This window comes from Aquarana catesbeiana, linkage group LG03 (assembly GCF_042186555.1).
Source record: "Aquarana catesbeiana isolate 2022-GZ linkage group LG03, ASM4218655v1, whole genome shotgun sequence".
NCBI lineage: Eukaryota > Metazoa > Chordata > Amphibia > Anura > Ranidae > Aquarana > Aquarana catesbeiana.
The window spans coordinates 627,637,607-627,659,679 of NC_133326.1; the positions used below are offsets into that span (position 1 = coordinate 627,637,607).

General features: G+C 42.2%; 1 protein-coding gene across 1 annotated transcript in view; it reads right to left on the reverse strand.

Annotated features, from left to right (window-relative positions):
• Positions 1-1,928: 1,928 nt before the first annotated feature.
• LOC141133203 (C-type lectin 1-like) overlaps positions 1,929-22,073 on the reverse strand; it is a 54,591-nt gene continuing 34,446 nt past the window's right edge. The window contains exons 6-9 of the mRNA XM_073622421.1: positions 18,472-18,513; positions 16,126-16,289; positions 12,243-12,352; positions 1,929-6,033 (exon numbers count right to left, since the gene is read on the reverse strand). Of these exons, the coding sequence (XP_073478522.1) occupies positions 5,895-6,033; positions 12,243-12,352; positions 16,126-16,289; positions 18,472-18,513 (455 nt within the window). The 3' untranslated portion in view covers positions 1,929-5,894. The remainder of the gene's footprint in view (positions 6,034-12,242; positions 12,353-16,125; positions 16,290-18,471; positions 18,514-22,073) is intronic.

The following is a 22,073-nucleotide window of genomic DNA, read 5'->3' on the forward strand; positions in this document are numbered from 1 at the left end:
AGGTTATCGTATGCACTTTACTTTGGATGAGCCAGGTTAGCCTAATTGTGCATTATTTCTGGATATGCGGCTGAAGTCGAGTGGTTTTGTTTTCTCCTCTTTTTTTTTTACTTGCTTTGTTTAGCTTACGTTCTTTTTTCAAAATTTTGTATGTAACACCCCCCCCCCCCCCTCCCCCGTAGGAGTCGCTGGATCTTGATTCCCCCTATTCCTGCACAGCCAGGCAACACGCATTTCCGACTTGCATCCAAACAAAAAAATCAGTCCATGGGCTTGTTTTTGTTGTTTTATTGGGGAAAACAAACTTCGATATGGTATAGGGATTATGGGATGCCTAAAAATGAAGATCCTGGACTGTACTCACATTCCTGCTGCACTGGGCAAGACTTCTGTTCAGGCCTCCAACTGTTCAGATCCTCTAATGGCAGCCAGGATGTCTACTGCACAAGACCCAAAGGTAATGGTGATCCCTCACTTAGGTTTTCTCTCCTTCCTTTCCTCAGCTCCTGCATAGAGGCAGAGCCCCCAGACCCAGGGTCCCCTCCCAGGCCACACGGTAGCAACCTCAGCACTCTTTCTTCCACCCAACTCCCTGCTGCTCAGGCTCCACCATATTTAAGGGCTGACTCAGCCGCCCTGCCAGTGCCTTCTGCCTGGGGATTGGCCAGATTCCCTCAAGTATGCAGATCAGGACCTCCTACCCTCCGCCCACTAACTTCCAGAAGCTTCTCCAAGCTTCTAGAACCAGAGGCACCAGAGACCTGCACTGCAGAGCCCTCCAGCCTGACCTGGAGTAACCCGACCCAATTACAGACTTACACAACTACCATGAGTCAACAATATACATTTACCTACACTAGTTGCACATTAGAGGGTGCTACAAGTACTTATTGGTTTGTTGCAATTGTGTTATTGTGGCCTTGTGTGATGTGTGTCCAGCATTATGTCTGTAATATGCAAAGCCACAAATATATAAAGAATTTTAAAAAATGCAGCTTGCCAAGGAACTTCTACTCCTCTAGACTGACATCCAGCCATCAAGGCATTTTGATATTTGTATAACAACTCACAAGAGCCTGCTCACTGCTTGCAACAACAGGTTTCTTAAGGGTTAGGCTGTTGTGCCCTTTCAGGAAGTTATATTCAGCACCTTGGTGGCCTCCCCCGCCATGGATTGTTTGCATTGCATAGAGAAGCACAGGTGTCATTATTGGGTCACAGGCATATAATGAAAATGGTAAACATTTTTTTATGACATTAATTTTTTTTTCCCAATAACATATTGCTAAGGGGGGGGGGGGGGGGGGGGAGCGGTTGGGGGAGAAACCAGGGAAAGCTAAATTTAAACAGATTCAACTTCAGCTTTAACATTTTATTTTATTTCATGAACATTTAATATGATTTAACAAAAATATACTAAAATATTTTACTTTGTATTTTAATAACTGAAAAGTACATAATGACATGCAGCAACCAGATGCCCAATAAGAACTAGCCAACTCTGTATAGATGTATTCAGAACTCACTTCAAAGCAAAATTATCCACTTGACCTATGAAAGGTTTACCCCCCTTCCTGAATAGGCCCTTTTTTGTGATACGGCACTGCGTTACTTTAACTGACAATTGCGCAGTCCTGCGACACTGTACCCAAATAAAATGTATGTTCTTATTTTCCCCACAAATACAGTCAGGTCCATAAATATTGGGACATCAACACAATTCTAATCTTTTTGACTCTATACACCACCACAACGGATTTGAAATGAAACGAACAAGATGTGCTTTAACTGCAGACTTTCAGCTTTAATTTGAGGGTATTTACATCCAAATCAGGTGAATGATGTAGGAATTACAACAGTTTGTATATGTGCCTCCCACTTTTTAAGGGACCAAAATTAATGGGACAGATTAACAATCATCCATCAAACTTTCACTTTTTAATACTTGGTTGCAAATCCTTTGCAGTCAATTACAGCCTGAAGTCTGGAATGCATAGACATCACCAGACACTGGGTTTCATCCCTGGTGATGCTCTGCCAGGCCTCTACTGCAACTGTCTTCAGTTCCTGCTTGTTCTTGGGGCATTTTCCCTTCAGTTTTGTCTTCAGCAAGTGAAATGCATGCTCAATCGGATTCAGGTCAGTTTATTGACTTGGCCATTGCATAACATTCTACTTCTTTCCCTTAAAAAACTCTTTGGTTGCTTTCGCAGTATGCTTCGGGTCATTGTCCATCTGTGAATCGCCATCCAATGAGTTCTGAAGCATTTTGCTGAATATGAGCAGATAATATTGCCTGAAACACTTCAGAATTCATCCTGCTGCTTTTGTCAGCAGTCACATCATCAATAAATACAGGAGAACTAGTTCCATTGGCAGCCATACATGCCCATGCCATGACACTACCACCACCATGCTTCACTGATGAGGTGGTATGCTTTGGATCATGAGCAGTTCCTTTCCTTCTCCATACTCTTCTCTTCCCATCACTCTGGTACATGTTGATCTTGGTCTCATCTGTCCATAGGATGTTGTTCCAGAACTGTGAAGGCTTTTTTAGATGTTGTTTGGCAAACTCTAATCTGGCCCTGTTTTTGAGGCTCACCAATGGTTTACATCTTGTGGTGAACCCTCTGTATTCACTCTGGTGAAGTCTTCTCTTGATTGTTGACTTTGACACACATACACCTACCTCCTGGAGAGTGTTCTTGATCTGGCCAACTGTTGTGAAGGGTGTTTTCTTCACCAGGGAAAGAATTCTTCGGTCATCCACCACAGTTGTTTTTGGTGGAAGAATCGGTCTTCCGGGTCTTTTGGTGTTGCTGAGCTCACCGGTGCGTTCTTTCTTTTTAAGGATGTTCCAAACAGTTGATTTGGCCACACCTAATGTTTTTGCCATCTTTTTGATGGGTTTGTTTTGTTTTTTCAGCCTAATGATGGCTTGCTTCACTGATAGTGACAGCTCTTTGGATCTCATATTGAGAGTTGACAGCAACAGATTCCAAATGCAAATAGCACACTTGAAATGAACTCTGGACCTTTTATCTGCTCCTTGTAAATGGGATAATGAGGGAATAACACACACCTGGCCATGGAACAGCTGAGCAGCCAATTGTCTCATTACTTTTGATTCCTTAAAAAGTGGGAGGCACATATACAAACTGATGTAATTCCTACACCGTTCACCTGATTTGGATGTATATACCATCAAATTAAAGCTGAAAGTCTGCAGTTAAAGCACATCTTGTTTGTTTCATTTCAAATCTATTGTGGAGGTGTATAGTGCCAAAAAGATTAGAATTGTGTCAATGTCCAAATATTTATGGACCTGACTGTAGAGCTTTCTTTTGGTGGTATTTGATCACCTCTGTGTTTTTTCTTTTTTGCTCCAGAAACAAAGAATGACCGACAATTTTGAAAATAAAGCAATATTTTTTACTTTCGGCTCTAAAACATATCCAATAAAAAAATGTAAAAAAATCAAATTTCATTTTAGGCCAATATGTATACTGCTACATATTTTTGGTAAAAAAAATCCCAATAAGCGTATATTGATTAGTTTCCGCAAATTTTATAGTGTCTACAAACTGTGGGATATATATATATTTTTTTTTTTAACTTGTAATGGCGGCGATCAGCCACTTAGAGCGGGACTGCGATACTGTGGCGGACACCTAACTTATGACACTTTTTTGGGGACCAGTGACAACATTACAGTGATACAGTGCTAAAAGTATGCACTGTCACTGTACTAATGACACTGGAAGGGAAGGGGTTAATATCAGGGGCAATCAAAGTGTTAACTGCGTGCCTAGCTAATGTATCAGTGTAGTGTGGGAGGTGCTTTTACTAGTGGACGGCATGGATCAGGGTTTCTGCTTCCATGTCTTCCGTACTGATAGAATGGCAATCACACCCAAAACCCAGAAGTGCAGAATCACGTATATATACATGATTCTGCACAGCACAGCCGCCCTTTAGCAGTAAATCTGCTATGCAGCAGTCAGCAAGTGGTAAAACGAATGCTTGTTAAAGTATAGCTGCAGCCATTTTTTTTTATTACATTTTGGATACAAAACAGGGAATAGTAAAAAAAAAAAAAAAACCCTGTCAGGTCTTTATTTTTCATCTAATGTATGTTGGTTCTCTATTGGGGAGATTTCCCTTCACTTCCTGTCCTGTAGTCAAAATAGAAAGTTAGTGAAAAGCTCATTAAAGTGAAGGAAATCCCCTCTCAGAAAGCTGTCACTGCAGATTTCTCCTCTACACCAGTGGTCATCAACCCTGTCCTCAGGGCCCACTAACAGTCCAGGTTTTATGTATTACCTTGAAGAGATGCAGACTAGAATACTGCAATCACTGAGCAGCAAATGATATCACCTGTGATGTATTTCAGTTATCTTGCAAACCTGGCCTGTTAGTGGGCCCTGAGGACAGGGTTGATGACCACTGCTCTACTCCATTTCTAAGGGCAACTAAAATTTTTGGATTCTTTACCAATGATAATGGTCACCAGAACAAATAGAAAGGGTGAACCTTACTAGATGGGACACAGACATCAAAGGGAACCTGATAGGGGTTCTAGTCCTTGGATACTCTATCCAAAAATAAAATAAATGTTTTGTGTTTAGATATACTTTAAGGTAAACCTGACCCAATAACTGATTTACTTAACCCTGGTTTGATACCTACTGTTGATTTTAACGCACTCCCCTACCAATGGACATCCCTAATTCCCTTTTGTCACTATTATTTTGGAAGTCAGTAAATATGTGGGTGTAAGCACACCCTCCACCCCAACAAAAACAACGCTTGGACTTGGAAATTGGCCAGTAAAGCACTTGCTTCATTGAAGAAGTGGGAAAAAGTAACTCCCAAAAGTACATTTTATTTTTTAACAAACTCATCTAATAATGGGAGCAACATGGGGAAAATTCTAAAAAAAATTAGCAGCTGTGTTATAATGCCTGCTATCTGATCATTAGTTAGAAACCATGTCATGTACTAAAATTCTTTCAGCAATGGATATACAGTACCTGTAAGGAGGAGGCTGAAATCTGAAGGATTAATGATGTTTCTACAGTGTATGTTCTCCTCATATATCTATTATCTGAGTTTGACTTTGGAATGTGTTTACTGACTAAGAAATGTTTAGACCGATAGATTAGCATGGCTGAGAGCATCCTGACTTGTATTTTTTTAACCAAAATTACTATGAGTATTATAAGATCGCACATCATATGGAGATAAACTCCTTTTCCTGGAATTGCCATCCCTTTTCTCTGTAGACTGCACCCTAAATGTATTGTAATCCATCCTTCTTTATTTTGTATAAAACAAGGGACATTTCCCTTAATAAAGCGGACATGTTTTTGACATCATCTCATGTGCAAATCATTTAATGTGTCCTCAGGGCCCCGGTGGAGTGTATCCAGCTGCCTGGTCCTCTACAAAAACTTTCCTCTCTTGCCAATGACACCACTCAACTTCTCTGATGCAGAGAAATAATCCCCCAAAGTCCACTGGGAAACCAGCACTTCTGGGAGTGTGGATCTCTGTGGTCCCCCCCAGCTTTCACTGGTTCCTCATGCTGACCTCACGCCACTAATGTATCCTGGGGTCAGAGGGAGAGACCTGTGAAAGCTGTAAGAAACCACAGAGTTCAACTCTCCTGGAAGTGTTGGTTTTCTAGGGGACTTGTAAGGACTATTCCTCTGGAAAGTGGCAGCATTGAACAATGTGGGTGGTAACAGAAGTAGGTATTCAGCCTATTCTTTACAGGTATGTCATTTGCTGATAGTATTTAAGTACATGTCAAGGTCTCTTTAAGTAAACCAGCACTCAGTACATATTGCTTAGCTAATGAAGTTTATTAGGGGTACTCAATATGTATCTCAGCAAGCCCATACTCCTTTACATATGTATCCAATCTTGTGTTCGCAATTGCGGTCATTCCATGCTTGCACGCCTCCTAGAATTTCTGCACAGTGTTCATCATCATGATCATTATTGGGTTCCCCATCATTCCAGGCACTGGAAAAAGATTAAAAAGATAAGAATATTTCCATTTTTCATTATTTATGAATATCACAACCATTAATGAGGGTGTCTGTAGTGCCTAGGAGAAAACCTAATCCGCAGTTATTTGCCCAAGTAAGAAAAAGGACTTTTGTCGACATCCTTCAGGATTGTGTCAACCGCATCATTTTACAACACTTTGAGGCACCTCTGAAATCATTGGTGCATTTGATCTGCAGTTGACCTCCTTTTGACCTGCATTTGACTTGCTTTAAGTGGATTTTCATTTCCATAGATTTGTATGGGAATGCAAACTCTGTTTAAAGTAAACAAAGGCTCATTAGCACAGGTCCTTATGCAGGTTTTCCATACAGTATATATCGAGAGTGAATGCTAAACAGGCCCAAGAAAACTGGAGACTTCTGCAATGTCGAAAAAAAAAATGGTGAAAAAAAATATAGACTCCTTTTGAGAAAGTAAAAAAAGAAAAAAAGAATTTGGTGTTAAAGGGGTAGTAAACCACAAAAAAAGTCAAATTGGGCCTCGGGCAGTTTAAGTCATAATGTGTAGTGATGATCAGAACACCCCAGGGTTCGGTCCTACACCAGAACTCCAGAATAGGGAAAAAGTTCTGACCCAAACCCAGAACCCTATTGAAGTTTTTGCGAAACGCAAAACATCAAAAGTCCCCATTTTTAAGGCTTATATGCAAGTTATTGGCCATAAAAAGTGTATGGGGGCCCAGGTACTGCCCTGAGGAAGATGTAATAAATGCAAAAAAAAAAAAACTTAAAAAAAATATTGTTTTTAAATGAGAAGGTATTTTAATAATGCTTAAAGTGAAACAATAAAAATGAACAATTGTACTATGTATAGAACCTGCTCCGGAAAAACTGACATATATAAAGAAAAAAAATGACATTTAAAGTGATTGTACAGGTTCATTTTTTTTTTAATAACAAATATGTCATACTTACCTGCTCTGTGCAAGGGTTTTGCACAGAGCAGCCCTGATCCTCTTTTTCTGGGGTCCCCCAGCGGCGATCCTGGCTCCTCCTCTTCATCGGGTGCCCTCTTAGAGAGCCCTTTTCCATGGGGGCACCTGCGTCCATTGACACAGACAGCAGGACTCAGCCCCTGGCTCCCATGTCACTGGATTTTATTGACAGTAGCGGGAGCCAATGGCTCCTTCTGCTATCAATCTATCCAATGAAGACCTGAGACAATAGCTCGTTCTCAACACCGGAACAAATGATGTTCAGATAAGAAAAGGGGGGGCCTCTGGGGGGCTGCTGCAACTTTATTAATTACAGCTTGCTTAAATTGATTTTCTCCACAAGCTTTCTTTATTTTGTCAGAAGCCATGAATCAGACTGAGACAGAAGTACAGTTAAATCTCACTTGTTTAATAATAATAAAAAAAGATAAACATAGTCAAAACATAGCCAGTCTTCAGGAACCTGAACGGATAGTCAGACAAGCCAAAACGTCAGAGAGCCAGAGATGAGCGTAGTAGAACAGCAAGCAGGATCTGGAGCCAGAAGGAAGGTCAGCCAAGCAAGTCTTTAACAGGAACACAGGAGAGCATCTCCAGAGATGTGACCAAGGCGAAGCCAGAGATCATCTGGGCTGGGTGGCTTAAGTAGGCAGGACTGATGAGCAGGATATTATCAACAGATGAGTCACTGTGGAGAGATAGGAGCTGGCAATTAGCCGACAGCTGAGTGGCCAGCTCAGAGAAGGAAGGGCTCCTCATTGTTCTCAACCTGTACAGGGTGAGGAAGAGGCCCCGAGGTGGTAAAACGGTTGCAGACCAAAGGTTTTATTAAGGAGACATGAAATACATTTGAGATATGCATATTAGAAGGAAGGTCTAATGAGTAAGCCACTGGGTTAATCCTGCGAAGAATACAGAAAGGCCCAATAAACCGAGGTGCGAACTTCAGAGAGGGAACACGAAGTCGGAGGTTGCGAGATGACAGCCAGACCCTGTCCCCAGCCTGGTATGAAGGTGCAGACAGGCGTCTGCGGTCAGCATGGAGTCTGTACCTATCATTAGCATGTCGCAAAGCCTCCTGGACTTGTGTCCAAGTGGAACAAAGACCACGGAGATGCTCCTCTAACACAGGATACTCTGCGAAACAAATGAGTCAACATGGAAGGTCGGAAACCATAGTTCGCCATAAACGCGGACAATCAGGAAGCAGAATTCAAGGCACTATCGTGAGCAATCTCTGACCACATTAAGAGGTCTGACCAGTTGTTATGATGGTCAGAAATATAGCAACGTGGGAATTGCTCCAAGGAATGATGACTGGCTCGTTCTGCGGCCCCATTAGACTGCGGGTGATACGCAGAGAAGAAAGCAAGCTGAATTCCCAACTGTGCACAAAAGGCTTGCCAGAACCGGGACACAAACTGACTACCCCTGTCCGAGACAATCACCTTGGGTAGCCCATGTAAGCGAAAGATCTCCCTAGCAAAAATGGAAGCCAATTCCTTAGAAGTGGGCAACTTCTTAAGTGGAATACAATGAGACATTTTTGAGAACCGGTCAACCACCATAAGGATAACTGTGTTACCCTGGAAGTTGGGTAACTCCACAATGAAATCCATAGACAGGTGGGTCCAGGGTCTCTCTCCATTGGGTATGGGTTGTAGGAGGCCCACTGGAAGGTGTTGTGGAGTCTTACTCTGAGCACACATGGAACAGGCAGCTACAAAGGCAGTTACATCAGCACGTAGACTAGGCCACCAGAATTGTTGGGAAATGGCCCAAAAGAGTTGATTCTTCCCAGGGTGGCCAGCAGCCTTGGGAGAATGGTAAGTCTGGAGCACAGCAGTATGGAGACTCTCTGCGACAAAGCAGCAGTCACAAGGTTTCTCAGGAGGAGCATGAACCTGAGCAGCAAGAATTTTGTCACCCAAAGGAGAAGTGAGACTGGTGCGAATACGATCAGGAGGAATCACAGGAACCGGAACCAACTCAGCCAGGAATGTGAGATTCTTATGGTCAGTAAGAATAAGAACAGGCACAGTGGTACCTTCGAGGAGATGTCTCCTAGCATAGCGCTCTCAGAGGTAGGGCGTTGAGACAGAAGGGCGCCAACTCCACTCTCAGAAGCATCAACCTCAAGGATAAAACGTAACATAGGATCAGGATGTGCCAACACAGGAGCAGAAACAAAGGCAGCCTTGAGACTCTCCAAGGCCTTAATGGACTCCGGGGACCAACACTGTGGGTTACCTTCCTTTCTGGTCATATCAGTCAGGGGCTTAACCAGAGACAAGAAGTTAAGAATAAACTTCTGATAATAACTGGCAAAGCCGAGAAAACACTGCAGAGGATGTAAACCCACAGGCCACTGTAGGACTGCTGAAAGTTTCACTGGGTCCATTGAATAACCAGCAGTGGTAGTGACATTACCCAGGAATTTAACCTGTTCACGATGGAATTCGCACTTCTCCAATTTACAGTACAGATTGTTCTCTCTTAGTTTCTGAAGCACACGACAGACATCTGTATGGTGGCTCTTCAGGGACTTGGAAAATATGAGGATATCGTTGAGATAAACCATCACACATTACTGCATCAAATCTCGGAGGACATCGTTATTAAATTCCTGGAAAACTGCCAGTGTGTTACAAAGGCCAAAGGCATTACGAGGTACTCATAATGGTCTGTTCTGGTATTAAACGCAGTTTTCCACTCGTCTCCCTCCTTAATCCCCACGAGATTGTATGCCCCTCTCAAATCAAGATTTGTGAAAACCGTTGCTCCCTTGAGGTGGTCAAATAACTTTGTAATCAACGAAATCGGATAGGCATTCTTAGTTGTGAAACGATTGAGACCCCTATAATCAATACAAGGTCTCAGTTCACCACTCGAGAAAGTGTGTCTGCAACATACTCCTCCATGGCCTTATCCTCCAAGACTGACAAAGGGTAAACCCAGCCACGAGGGGATATGGCACCAGGTTGAAGGTAAATTGCGCAATCATACAACCGGTGTGGAGGCAAACTAACGGCTTGACCTTTGTCAAAGACTTCATTAAAATTGCAGTACTCCTCCGGCAGGGAGGAGAGAGAAGTGCAGAGGACCTTGGCTACTAGAAGCATGTCTTGCCACTGCATTGTGGCAACCAGGAGAGAGGGGTTGTGCCTCTGTAACCAAGGATAACCAATAACCAGCGGAAACTTAGGTGAGGAAATAACTTGGAATTGGATTATATCATGGTGAAGAGCCCCTACGGCCATGGACAACGGAACAGTCTCATGAGTCATATGGGCAGGCTGTAGAGGTCTCCCGTCAAGAGGCTCAATGGCAAGTGGAGTGTCATGCAGCTGCAGCAGAATCGAGTGCTTCGATACAAAGGCAGCATCAATGAACAGGCCTGCAGCCTCAGAGTCGATTAGAGCCTGTATCTTGACGAAAACTCAGCCCAAGAAAGGGTACCCGAAACCAGGGGCTTATCCTTCTGGATAACTGGGGACGAAACAACGTCAGCCATACAGGGGTTAGGCACCTCCTGAGTAAGGGTGCTTCCAGAAGTGTCAGGGTCTGCAGAGACTATAGGGGGTAATTTCTCTTCACTGAAATGGTGTTTGGCAGGGCAGGCAGGAGAGGTAAGTATTTAATTTTTGTTTTACATGAATAACTTTTGTTTTGTAAATCATTTTTGCAATGGAGTTACTTTAAGGGAGCTACACTTAAAAATGTTCAATAGAGTGTAAATTTTTATAATAATACTTTTTAAAATAAGTTGTTGAGGATAGGTTGTCTTCCCAAAATGTGATTCTTCTGTTTCAGAATTGAATTGTCTTCTTTTTTAGTAGCTAGGTGAGAAGATTTTGAAATAAATTTGCTGTTTTGGATAAGTGGCATGGGCAATGGTCAGATTAGGTTAGCCTCATCAGGTAGCTTTAGCAGTGAAACTTTTCTATCAAACAGTAATAGGCCCTCTTTGACCAGCAGTTGTTCTTAATCAGAAAAAAATATAGTGAAGCCCTCACATATACACTCGCCGGACACTTATTAGGTGCGCCTTGCTAGTAGCTTGTTGGACCCACTTTTGCATTTAGAACTGCCTTAATTCTTCATGGCATAGATTCAACAAGGTGTTGGAAACATTCCTCAGAGATTTAGGTCCATAGTGACATGATAGCATCACGCAGTTGCTGCAGATTTGTCGGCTGCACATCCAAGATGCAAATCTCCCTTGCCACCACATCCCAAAAGTGCTCTATTGGATTGAGATCTGGTGACTGTGGAGGCCATTGGAGTACAGTGACCTCATTGTTATGTTCAAGAAACCAGTTTGTGATGATCTGAGTTTTGTGACATGGCGCATTATCCTGCTGGAAGTAGGGTTTTTGTTATGATTACACATTATGATTGCTTATACCAATGAATTTTATTGGTATAAGCAACCATTTTTGCTTCATGAAACTGGTTAATTCTTTTTGAGATGGGAATGAGGGACACCTACCAGCAAAAATATGCAGGCATAGGACACACCCCTTGCCACCCCCCCTTAAAGGAGAATTGTACAAAAAAACAAGATTTGTTAAACCCACAAGTTCTTTTTTTTACCACCACTATTCCTTTATATGGGATTTTGGAATTTACAAATGCAGCAATTTAGAAATCAGATGAAAGGTTTAGTGCTGGAAAAAACACTTTTTGATAGATAAAAAGTGCATTTTATATACAACTATATAAATCAGACCAAAATGAGGGACAAATGAGGAGGAATGAGGGACAGAGGGACATTGCTCCAAATCAGGGACAGTCCTTCCAAATCAGGGACAGTTGGGAGCTATGTCTTTTGTTGTGATTAGCTATGATTGGCCAAAGCTAATTACATGGTAAAGATGGTCTGTGATTGGCCCTGTTTGTACCATGTGATCACTGTGACCAATCACAGCTAGCAACACAAGTGTATACAATGGATGGCATGAAAGGAAGCCCTCCATTGTTTACAATTGTCATGCGATCTGCTGTGATTGGGCACAGCGATCATAAGGGGAATGGCAGCTGACCAGTACAGTGATCAGTCATTGACTTTGTCCGTTGAACACGGCGGATACAGATCGCGACGCTGTGTGGCCATGAGAGAGGCACATTCTGGGAGGACATCATATGACATCCTCCCAGAACAACAGAGCTCCCGCCCGCCCTATAGTACGATAACAGAAGGTGTTAAGCTATTTTGTAAACTTACCTAAATTTCAGAGGGGTTTCATCAGCCCACACCCATATATCAGTGTCCTCACTGCTCCGCTTCAGTCCCATCCAGAATCTACCTTTTCCTATGGTTGGCAGTAAAGCATTCTGTTGCATAAAAAAGAACTAGTTACCAGAAATATTTTACTGGAAAAATATAATCTATGTGTATTGAACATTGAAGGTCGCGCTGTCCAATACCTACAGTATATTGTATCTTCATCTTGTTTATGACCCTTCCATTTATAATTAGTACATCTGCTTGAATATGGCCCTCTGTTCTATGTATCTCTTGTTTAAATTATTTTAAATGCCCTTTTTGTGCAACACTTCAAGAGTCAGTCTGTCCAAAACTAATATATCACTGGAGTGGGCTTTGTTGAGTTGGATTACCAAAATTCTCATCAGTACATTCGATCACATGATAAATGTCATCCGAAAGTTCTTAAAAAACATTTGCTTTTAACATTCTATTTTGAAGTGAATGGACTTTCCTGAACAAAAACTACATACGCCTTTCCCATACAGTACTGCTCCTTCCAATTTCTCATCACTGCGGTAAAAAATCTGACACCACTGACAATTTGAAAATGAAATAAATGTTCTTAAAATTAAAATTTTAAAGAAAGTTCTACTAGTTTATGGCCAGCTTAACTATTACTTTTGCATGGACTAACCCTTTAAAATGATAAAGTCAGTCAATAGCATTAACAAAACTGTTTTTGAGTCCTCCATGTAAAATAGTTGTATCCTACCAGTACAGCTGTTATTTTTCAACTTCATTTATTCACTTAAAGAGGAGCTGCAGTCTGCTCACATAATTTGTAATAAAAACATCTTTGCCATTCTGAAGCTTCCCTCCAACCCCTTTGCATATTATTTTATATATACTGTGATTCTGTACTTGCCAAATATGCTGCAGAAATCTCCCTCCACTGAGTCTGGCTGCATCCATTTTAACTGTGGGCAGCTGAAGCTGCTGCCTGTTCACTTCCTGGATTTACACAGGCACACCTCCAGCTCTGCAGCTCTCATTGGCTCTCTTATGACTCATTCTCCCTCCCTTCCTGGCAAACTCTCACAAGATTCAGAGAGAAAGCCCTGCAAGATGTCATAAGCCTAGGCTCTTTACCAGACAAGAAACAGAATGTGGGCTGTATAAGGTAATTACTGGCAGAAAAAAAATGTTTTACTATCCAAAGTTAAAACAACAAGGGCAGAAGATTTAATAGATGGAAAGGTGGAAAAAATGACTTTAAAGTGGTTGTCAATCCTTGTGTATACTTAGTAAAGTGACTGGCCTCAGGTGATATACAAAGATGAAAACAATCCTTCTACATAAGTTGTACCTGATTATCTGCAGCCCTCTCTTCTCTACAGCTATTCAAAGTGCAGTATTCATAAAGCTTAAATTGCTCTTCAAAGAGCAACATATGATCAATAGAATTTGGTTTGCACAATTTGCACGCAGCACTTTTTTGTACAGTATTGCACAAGATAAATGATAGCTGCAAGCAGCACTTGAAGGATGCTATTTATTAATGGACTTTCTCCTTAAAGCTGCACTATATGGATTATGCACTATATGGGTCATTATAATTTTATAATTTAGTATTATTTGGTATAGTTTGTGGTTGATGGTTTAAGTGCTGTTATAAAAGATGAAATCTTTATTGAGATGTGGGGAATATTATTTTTTTTCTACACAGACATGTGTTTACATTCACCTGTCCAGCACATTCCTCTCAAGTCACAACAGGCCAAGCTGTCTAGCAAAATTGTCAGTTACAGGGTTGGGAAACAAACAAACCCTATAAAACTAGCAGGGGTGCTTAAAATGACCACCTTTTGTTTGTTTTAAACTTTTTAATAACTTTTGCTGCAACCTCCTAGCTGGAGTTGGGCTATAATTTGGTTGGACTCTGTCCATAGTGACAACAGTCGTGCTCACTGCAAAATGAACAGCATTGTCACTCTTTTATAAGAAGTTGAAAAACAACAGATTCACTAGCAGGATCAACAGGTAAAAAAAAAAAAAAATTATTATTGTTTTTTAACAGCTCTAAAAACACATTATACACAGTTTAAAGCTTGTGTGTATGCCGGTCTGTCCGACAGAAGCCAGCTGTTCTTGCTGGAAAACCAACAGCCGACCGACTCCCGATCAGCACTCTCAGCCAATGGCAGATCGGAGTGTTCTGGCAGGGGGGCCGTCCCCCTGTCAGAACACAACAGCTCAGCCGGGGAGATCGCTGAACTAACCTTACATGGTTAGTAGAGTGGCTCTGACTGGAGATGACAATTTGTTTTTTGTGCGAAAAAAAAAAACTGTAGTGTGTACCCGGTTTAAAAAGTCACTTGCCGGACTGTCCTTTATGATCTTTAGAATTTAAATATTAGACTCTAAACATACTCTTATTGGAGCAAATAATTGATCAATGACGTTGTCATTACTTATGATACAGAAGCGATTCCTGTATTGCACTTTTGGAACAAACAAGGTTCAGTTTTGGTAGCATTGTTTCCCAATAGTAAAAAAGTAGAACTACTGTATAGGCAAAACTTTTTCTTTCATTTTGGATACAGTAAGGGAGGGTCATAACCTCTGTCTGTATACTACTGGAGAGATTTCCCTTCACGTCTGGTCCCATGGCCAAAACAGGAAGTGAGAAGAAATTCCTGCAAATTAAGGAGATTCCCTGGGGACCCCCAGGTCACCAGAACTAGTTTCCTCATTGGAAGATTTCCTCTCTTACTCTCTTACTGTTCTGATGTCAAGCCAAAATGTGGTATTTTCTTTTACTTTCACATTCAATGATAATGGTAAACAGGACAAATAGGCTGAATCTCCCTAAGGAGGTCTCTTACAACAAAAGAAAACTAATAGGTGTTTCTAATCCATCCCCACACTGTCCAAAACAAAAAAGTTTTGCTTTTAGTTGTACTTTAAACTCCATTTCCTCTTCCTCCCTCAACATATCAGATTAACACAGAAATAGGGAGTCTAATGCCCTGTACACACAGTCAGACTTTGTTCAGACATTCCGACAACAAAATTCATGGATTTTTTCGGACGGATGTTGGCTCAAACTTGTCTTGCATACACACGGTCACACAAAATTGTCAGAAAATCCGATCGTTCTAAACGCGGTGACGTAAAACACGTACGTCGGGACTATAAACGGGGCAGTAGCCAATAGCTTTCATCTCTTTATTTATTTTGAACATGCGTGGCACTTTGTCCGTCGGATTTGTGTACACACGATCGGAATTTCCAACAACGGATTTTGTTGTCGGAAAATTTTATAGCCTGCTCTCAAACTTTGTGTGACGGAAAATCCGATGGAAAATGTGTGATGGAGCCTACACACGGTCGGAATTTCCGACAACAAGGTCCTATCACACATTTTCCGTCGGAAAATCCGACCGTGTGTACAGGGCATTAGACTGAATGCACACAGATTTTTGTCTCAGATTTACCAAAACCATATAATATGAGGTCAAACCTTAGGGGTTTCAATTTGTATGCAATCAGGCAGGCCCTTGCACCACGTGGTTTTGGTAAATCTGAAGACGAAAATCTAATAGTGTGTATGGGGTCTTACAAAAGGTAAAATGGGGAGGGGACATGTTTTGTTTTTATAAAAAAGTTTACATTTTACGTAGTTGTCGGTATCACTAATCTATAGCTTGACTTTACATCCAGTTTTCATGGAAGGTTTAATCATATGCTCAGCATGAATTGCTTAAATTTGTGATAGGTTCATTTACCAAGCTACCAGGAAAAATGAGAGATATAAATACTCTGCTGGTTAGTAAACTTTCACTCTCTTCACTACGTACTCAAACACATGACATCCAGAGGCAAGTCAGAGATTTACCATTTCATATATATCCTTCATGATCAGGAGGACACCGTTAAGGGTTGCACATTTCTCTCTGCTCTTCTCCCATGTTTCCAAACTGAACTTGAAATAGTAGCAAAAGTTATGAATTAACTTCCATCCTGGGGGGCAACTGATACAGCTTCCCCCTGTTGTGTCCACTGGTGAAGAAAGGATAACACGATAAAGGCCAAAGTGAAATATTAACAAACCAATATAAATTGTTTGGAAATGCAACGTATGTTTGATGGGTTTTGTACCATTACATGTTCTGATTTATAAGGGCATTTTTTTAGGATCAGTTCCTTTCAGTGCAGTTGTTTTAGTGCAGTAGTTTGGGCACTAAAATCTAAAATATGCTAAGCTCATGCCAGAATTTTTGTCCTTGATATCATATTAATGTATTTTTTATTTTGATTATGAAATTTTCAAAACTGTAGCATTGTTGCCTCTACAATAGCCTTGATAGTAGGAGTACATGTCAAGGAGATGGGCTGAGATTTAGGAGTTAGAAAGAAGCATGCAGACTGGTACTGGGGCAGTCCTCTGGCAACCAAGCAGAGGAATGCAAAGTGCACCAAAACCTGAGCTATGATAGATTATGCTTGTGCATAGAAAGATGAGGTGGACCCAGGGTTCAGAAGTAAAAGCTGCTGTCCACCAACCCTTATGATTCCACCATTTAGTCCACTAAAACCAAATGTACTAAGGAAATTATGTGTTAGAAGGTTAAAACTGGTATGAATTAGTCATAGTGAAACAAAGTGTGCTTTTCATAAATGATAAATTTGCAGCAAACATGTAAACTCAAATGTAAGAACGACTGCAAAGGCAGTCACAACCTTTATCAGCGTTCCATACCATAGTAATTTAGAATACGCTTATTAGAAATATGATGTATACAAGGAAATAAAAGCAAACAATAGCAAAAAGTGACGGTACTTTAGGCCTAATTATCAGCCTCTCTAGCATCTCCTGCCTGCCCACTACTATCAGTGCCTTATTCTAGTGGCTTCTATAGCATATCCAGCCAGCCTAGTACCCTTATGCCGCGTATACACGCTCGCACATTCTGACAACAAAATCCATGTTTTTTTTCCAACGGATGTTGGCTCAAACTTGTCTTGCACACACACCGTCACACAAAGTTGGTCGGAAATTTTGAACGTCAAGAACGCGGTGATGTACAACACGTACGACGAGCCGAGAAAATGAAGTTCAATAGCCAGTGCGACTCTTCTGCTTGATTCCAAGCATGCGTGGAACTTTGTGCGTCGGAATTGTGTACACACGATCAGAATTTACGACAACGGATTTTGTTGTCGGAAAATTTGAGAACCAGCTCTCAAATTTTGTGTGACGGAAATTCCGATGGAAAATGTCCGATGGAGCCTACACACGGTTTGAATTTCCGACAATAAGCTCCCATAGAACATGGAAAATCCTATCGTGTGTACGGGGCATTAGTCTAGACAAATCTAGTGTCTCCCTGCCTTGCACCACCTTCACAGAAGATAGCAACTCAAAGTTTTGTCTGCCCACCACCTTCAGTGGGCCACAAAGATGGTCACAGTGGGCTGTACATGTGACATGCCTAATGTAAAAAAGGCATATTTGTGTTGGCTGGAGTAACACCATGATAGAGAACATTTTGTGAACACCTGCCTTGCTTGGCTGTCTGAAATCTTGAAGGGTGTTTTTAGTCTAGCCGCATTCATTTTTTTATAGACACAACAGAAAGTGAGAGGAAATCTTTTCAAAGTGAGACAAATCCTCTTCTAAGACAGTTGTCTCTGTAATAAATGTTATTATTGAAAGATTTCTCCTTTATTCCTGTCCTGGATACAACTCAAATTGTTAGATTTTCCTTTGCTTTCATTTACAACAGTGGCCATTACAAAAGAGTGAATCTTCCAAGAGGAGACAAAGACAGCAATAAATACCTGAATGGGGTTCACTTTTAATACGCTTTACTCATTATTGGAAAAAAAAAAGTAATCCTCAACTATTTTATTTATTAAATACCAACAATAGTAAACCAAAATTAGCGGGACATACTGTAATGTATAATGTTGAAAAGATTTCATCCAAATGCCTTCTTCATTTCAAATAATAGTAGTATTTTTAAACTGAAGAAGCCACTCAGAGAGTAGAAACATGTTCCACAATAAACATCTAATCCTGTTGACTTTGGTTTCTTCTGGAAGATATTTAGTAAAGGCCTCATACACAGTTAGACCTGGTATCAAAGCACATTCCCCACACTTCTGGTAGTTCTATAGTCTACCCTAGACACGCTTGTATATGTTGAGTATTATTACAATATATATAAAGGACTTTTACCTTTTGTCTTTATCTTTGACATGTCACCCATTATGTTGTCAACTAGCAAAGAGAAAAACAGGGAGATAAAATCTGGTTATTTTTTAATCACACTACCATGTAATACATTTCCATGTCTTCTAGAAATTCTGTAAAAGAAAAATAAATGCAAATGGGGTAACTAGAAATAATACTCCGTGTGGGGATATCTTCTACGTAGTGCAGTTGTATACATTTAAATGTTTTACCTTTTTTTTGGGGGGGTTGCAAACTATATTGAGTGGAAGACATTTTGAGAGTTGCACAATACAAAAAAATTAAGTTACTAGGTAACAAGAATTTCTTTCTTTTCCTCCATAGTATTCAGCCACACACAGGTCAGGATTAAGGTGATATCCATCCTAGTAAAGCGGTTGAACTAGTGATTCTATATTTGCAAAGAATAAAGTAATTTTAAACTTTTGTTTTTTTTTTTTTTTGTTTCACTAAACATAACAAACATGTTATACTTTCCTCCTCTTCTTGGGTCCCTCTTCTATGCTCCTGGCCCCTCCCTCCTGTCAAGTGCCTCCACAGCAAGCAGCTTGCTATGGGAGCACCCGAGCCGAGTCACCGCTCCCTGTGTCCATTCAGACATGGAGGTACGGCCCGTCCCCAACCCCTTTCTCTCCTGATTGGCTGACTGACTTTGATTGACAGCAGCGGAAGCCAATTGCTCCACCGCTGTTTCTCAGCCAATCAGGAGGGAGAGTCTTGGATGGGTGAGACACCCATGGACATCGCTGGACAGAGATGGAGCTCAGGTAAGTATTAGGGGTGCTGGGGTGGCTGCTGTACACAGAAGACTTTTTATCCTAATGCATAGAATGCATTAAGATAAAAAAGCCTTCTGACTTTAAAACTCCTTTAAACCCCAACTAAACTTTCATTTTAAATCAGCTAAATAAAAAAAAATATCTCATTTTTTTTTATTTATTTAGAAAGCAGCCACATTCCAAGTAGCAGGCCCCCTATCGCTCTTGACGTACACCTATGCCGATTCGCCCAGGAGAGCCAAACTGCCACAGTATAATGACGTTGGCTGGTCCTTAAGCGGTCAAGACAGCTTTCTTTGACTAAAATAGGATTTCACATGACACGTGACTTAGAGTCTCACAAGTGGGACCCCAAGCTACTCGTATTGCAAGACATCGCTCGTTTATCAAGTTAAAAGTGTATTTAAAAATGTGCTCGTCTTGTAAAACACTGGCAGAATAAGTTACTCACAATCCAAGGCTTTAGTGTACATTTTTTTGTTGGTTTTGCTTCATTTTTATGTAACTGAATAAACTGCTACATCTTCCCCACAATGCTAACAGGGTACAGATGCTGAATGAGCAGGAGACATGAAAAACAAGCTACCACTAAGGAAGCAGATAATATTGAGGAAGGAAATGTGTTTTTTAAAAGCACTTTTGTGGTGTGCACATGTTTCTGGACAAAGGACGGTCCTAAGTAGTGGTGAAAGCCCTCCTGAATGGGCTTTTTTTTTTTGTTGGTTTCATTTTGCTGGAGGTTCAGGAAATCCGTGAATCCGTGAACATAGCGTCCAAACCCCAATAAAGTTTATGGGAGCCTTACAAATATGTGAATGTATGGGAATATTGTTTTTTTTTTTTCAGCTTTTTTAAAAAGAGAAAAGCAAAAAAATTACAGTTAATGCAGCTCAAAGGGCAACATTATCATAGTTGCCAACAGTCCCGATTTTCCCGGGACAATCCCGATTTTGGGATCCTCGTCCCGATTGGAGGCTGTCCCGAATCGGGATTTTCCATAAGGAAAATCGGGAATGTTGTTTTTTTTTATTTTTGGAGCAGCTGGCTCCAGCAAAATGGCGGCCGGCGCCGCCGCTCGATCTTCCCCTTAGTGTTCAGTCAGTGGAGAGAGGAAGGGGGCTCGATCCGTGCAGCCAATGAATCGGCTTCTTTAGCTGCACGGCCCCTCCCCTCTCCACTGAAGACACGGAGCCGCCGTGTCTTGCCGAAAAGTTCCCCAGCTCGGTTATTTCTGCGCAGTACAGGGGGTCCTTACTTGCCGAGGGGAACTTTCTCGGTAGAACACCGGCCGCTCCTGGACGAGGGGAGGGTCTGCACTGAGGGGGGGGCTGCACTAATTGAGGGGGGGTCTGCACTAATAGAGGGGGCTACACTGAGGGGGGTCTGCACTGAGGGGGGCTGCAGTAATTGAGGGGGGGTCTGCACTAATAGAGAGGGGGGCTGCAATGAGGGGGGGTCTGCACTAATAGAGGGGGGGCTGCACTGAGGGGGGGATGCATTAATAGAGGGGGCTGCACTAATAGAGGGGGGGCTGCACTGAGGGGGGTCTGCACTAATAGAGGGGGGTGCACTGAGGGGGGCTGCACTAATTGAGGGAGGGTCTGCACTAATAGAGGGGGGCTACACTGAGGGGGGGCTGCACTAATAGAGGGGGGGGCTGCACTAATAGAGGGGGGCTGCACTAAGGGGGGCTGCACTAATAGAGGGGGGCTGCACTAATAGGGGGGGTTGCACTAATAGAGGGGGGCTGCACTGAGTGGGGGTCTGCATTAATAGAGAGGGGGTTGCACTGAGGGGGCTGCACTAATTGAGGGGGGGCTGCACTAATAGAGGGGGGGCTGCACTAATAGAGGAGGGGGCTGCACTGAGGGGGGTCTGCACTAATAGAGAGGAGGGGGCTGCACTGAGGGGGGTCTGCACTAATAGAGGGGGGGCTGCACTAAAAGAGGGGGGCTGCACTAAAAGGGGGGGCTGCACTAATAGAGGGGGGGCTGCACTGAGGGGGGCTGCACTGAGGGGGGCTGCACTGAGGGGGGGTCTGCACTGATGTAGGGGGTCTGCACTGATGTAGGGGGTCTGCACTAATGGAGGGGGTCTGCACTAATGGAGGGGGTCTGCACTAATGGAGGGGGGTCTGCACTGAGGGGGTCTATACTGACTCTGCTGGGGGCACCTGATGCGAGGACAGACTCTGCCGGGGGCACCTGATGCAAGGACAGACTCTGCTGGTGGCAGGCGACGTGGCTAGTGACACGCTCAGGGATCCCACTGATTCAGCATTATGGTGAGTTGAATGATTTAATTTTATATTACAATGTAATAATAGAAATAATGCACTTCAATCATCCTGACACCATAACAACCATGGTGTCGGGATGATTGAAGCGTTAACACCAGGTGTTTGGAGTATCTTTATCTGCTGATTGTTAAACTTTCTAGAATACACATATTTTTTATTGTGTAGGATCTGCAGCTGCTGTCCTGTCATTCCCCTCCCCCCCTTTCCCTCTCCACATTCATCTCAGACTCTAACCACACCCTCTTGAGCCACGCCCATTTAAGCCATACCCACTATTTCACGTAAGCCATGCCCATTTTTCACCGCGGCGCGCAAAGCCTCTCTGAACCATACCAGGCTAGATATTCTCTGACTCCAATATACCCCCGTAGACCCACACATCCACAGAACCAGAGATGTCAGGATGAGGCCCTTCTTCCAATCAACATGGGGACAAGGGTCTTGTGGGGGGAGGCTTTACACCCTATCCTGCAGGGTACCATCTCAATGTTAAGGGGACAGCTAGCTTG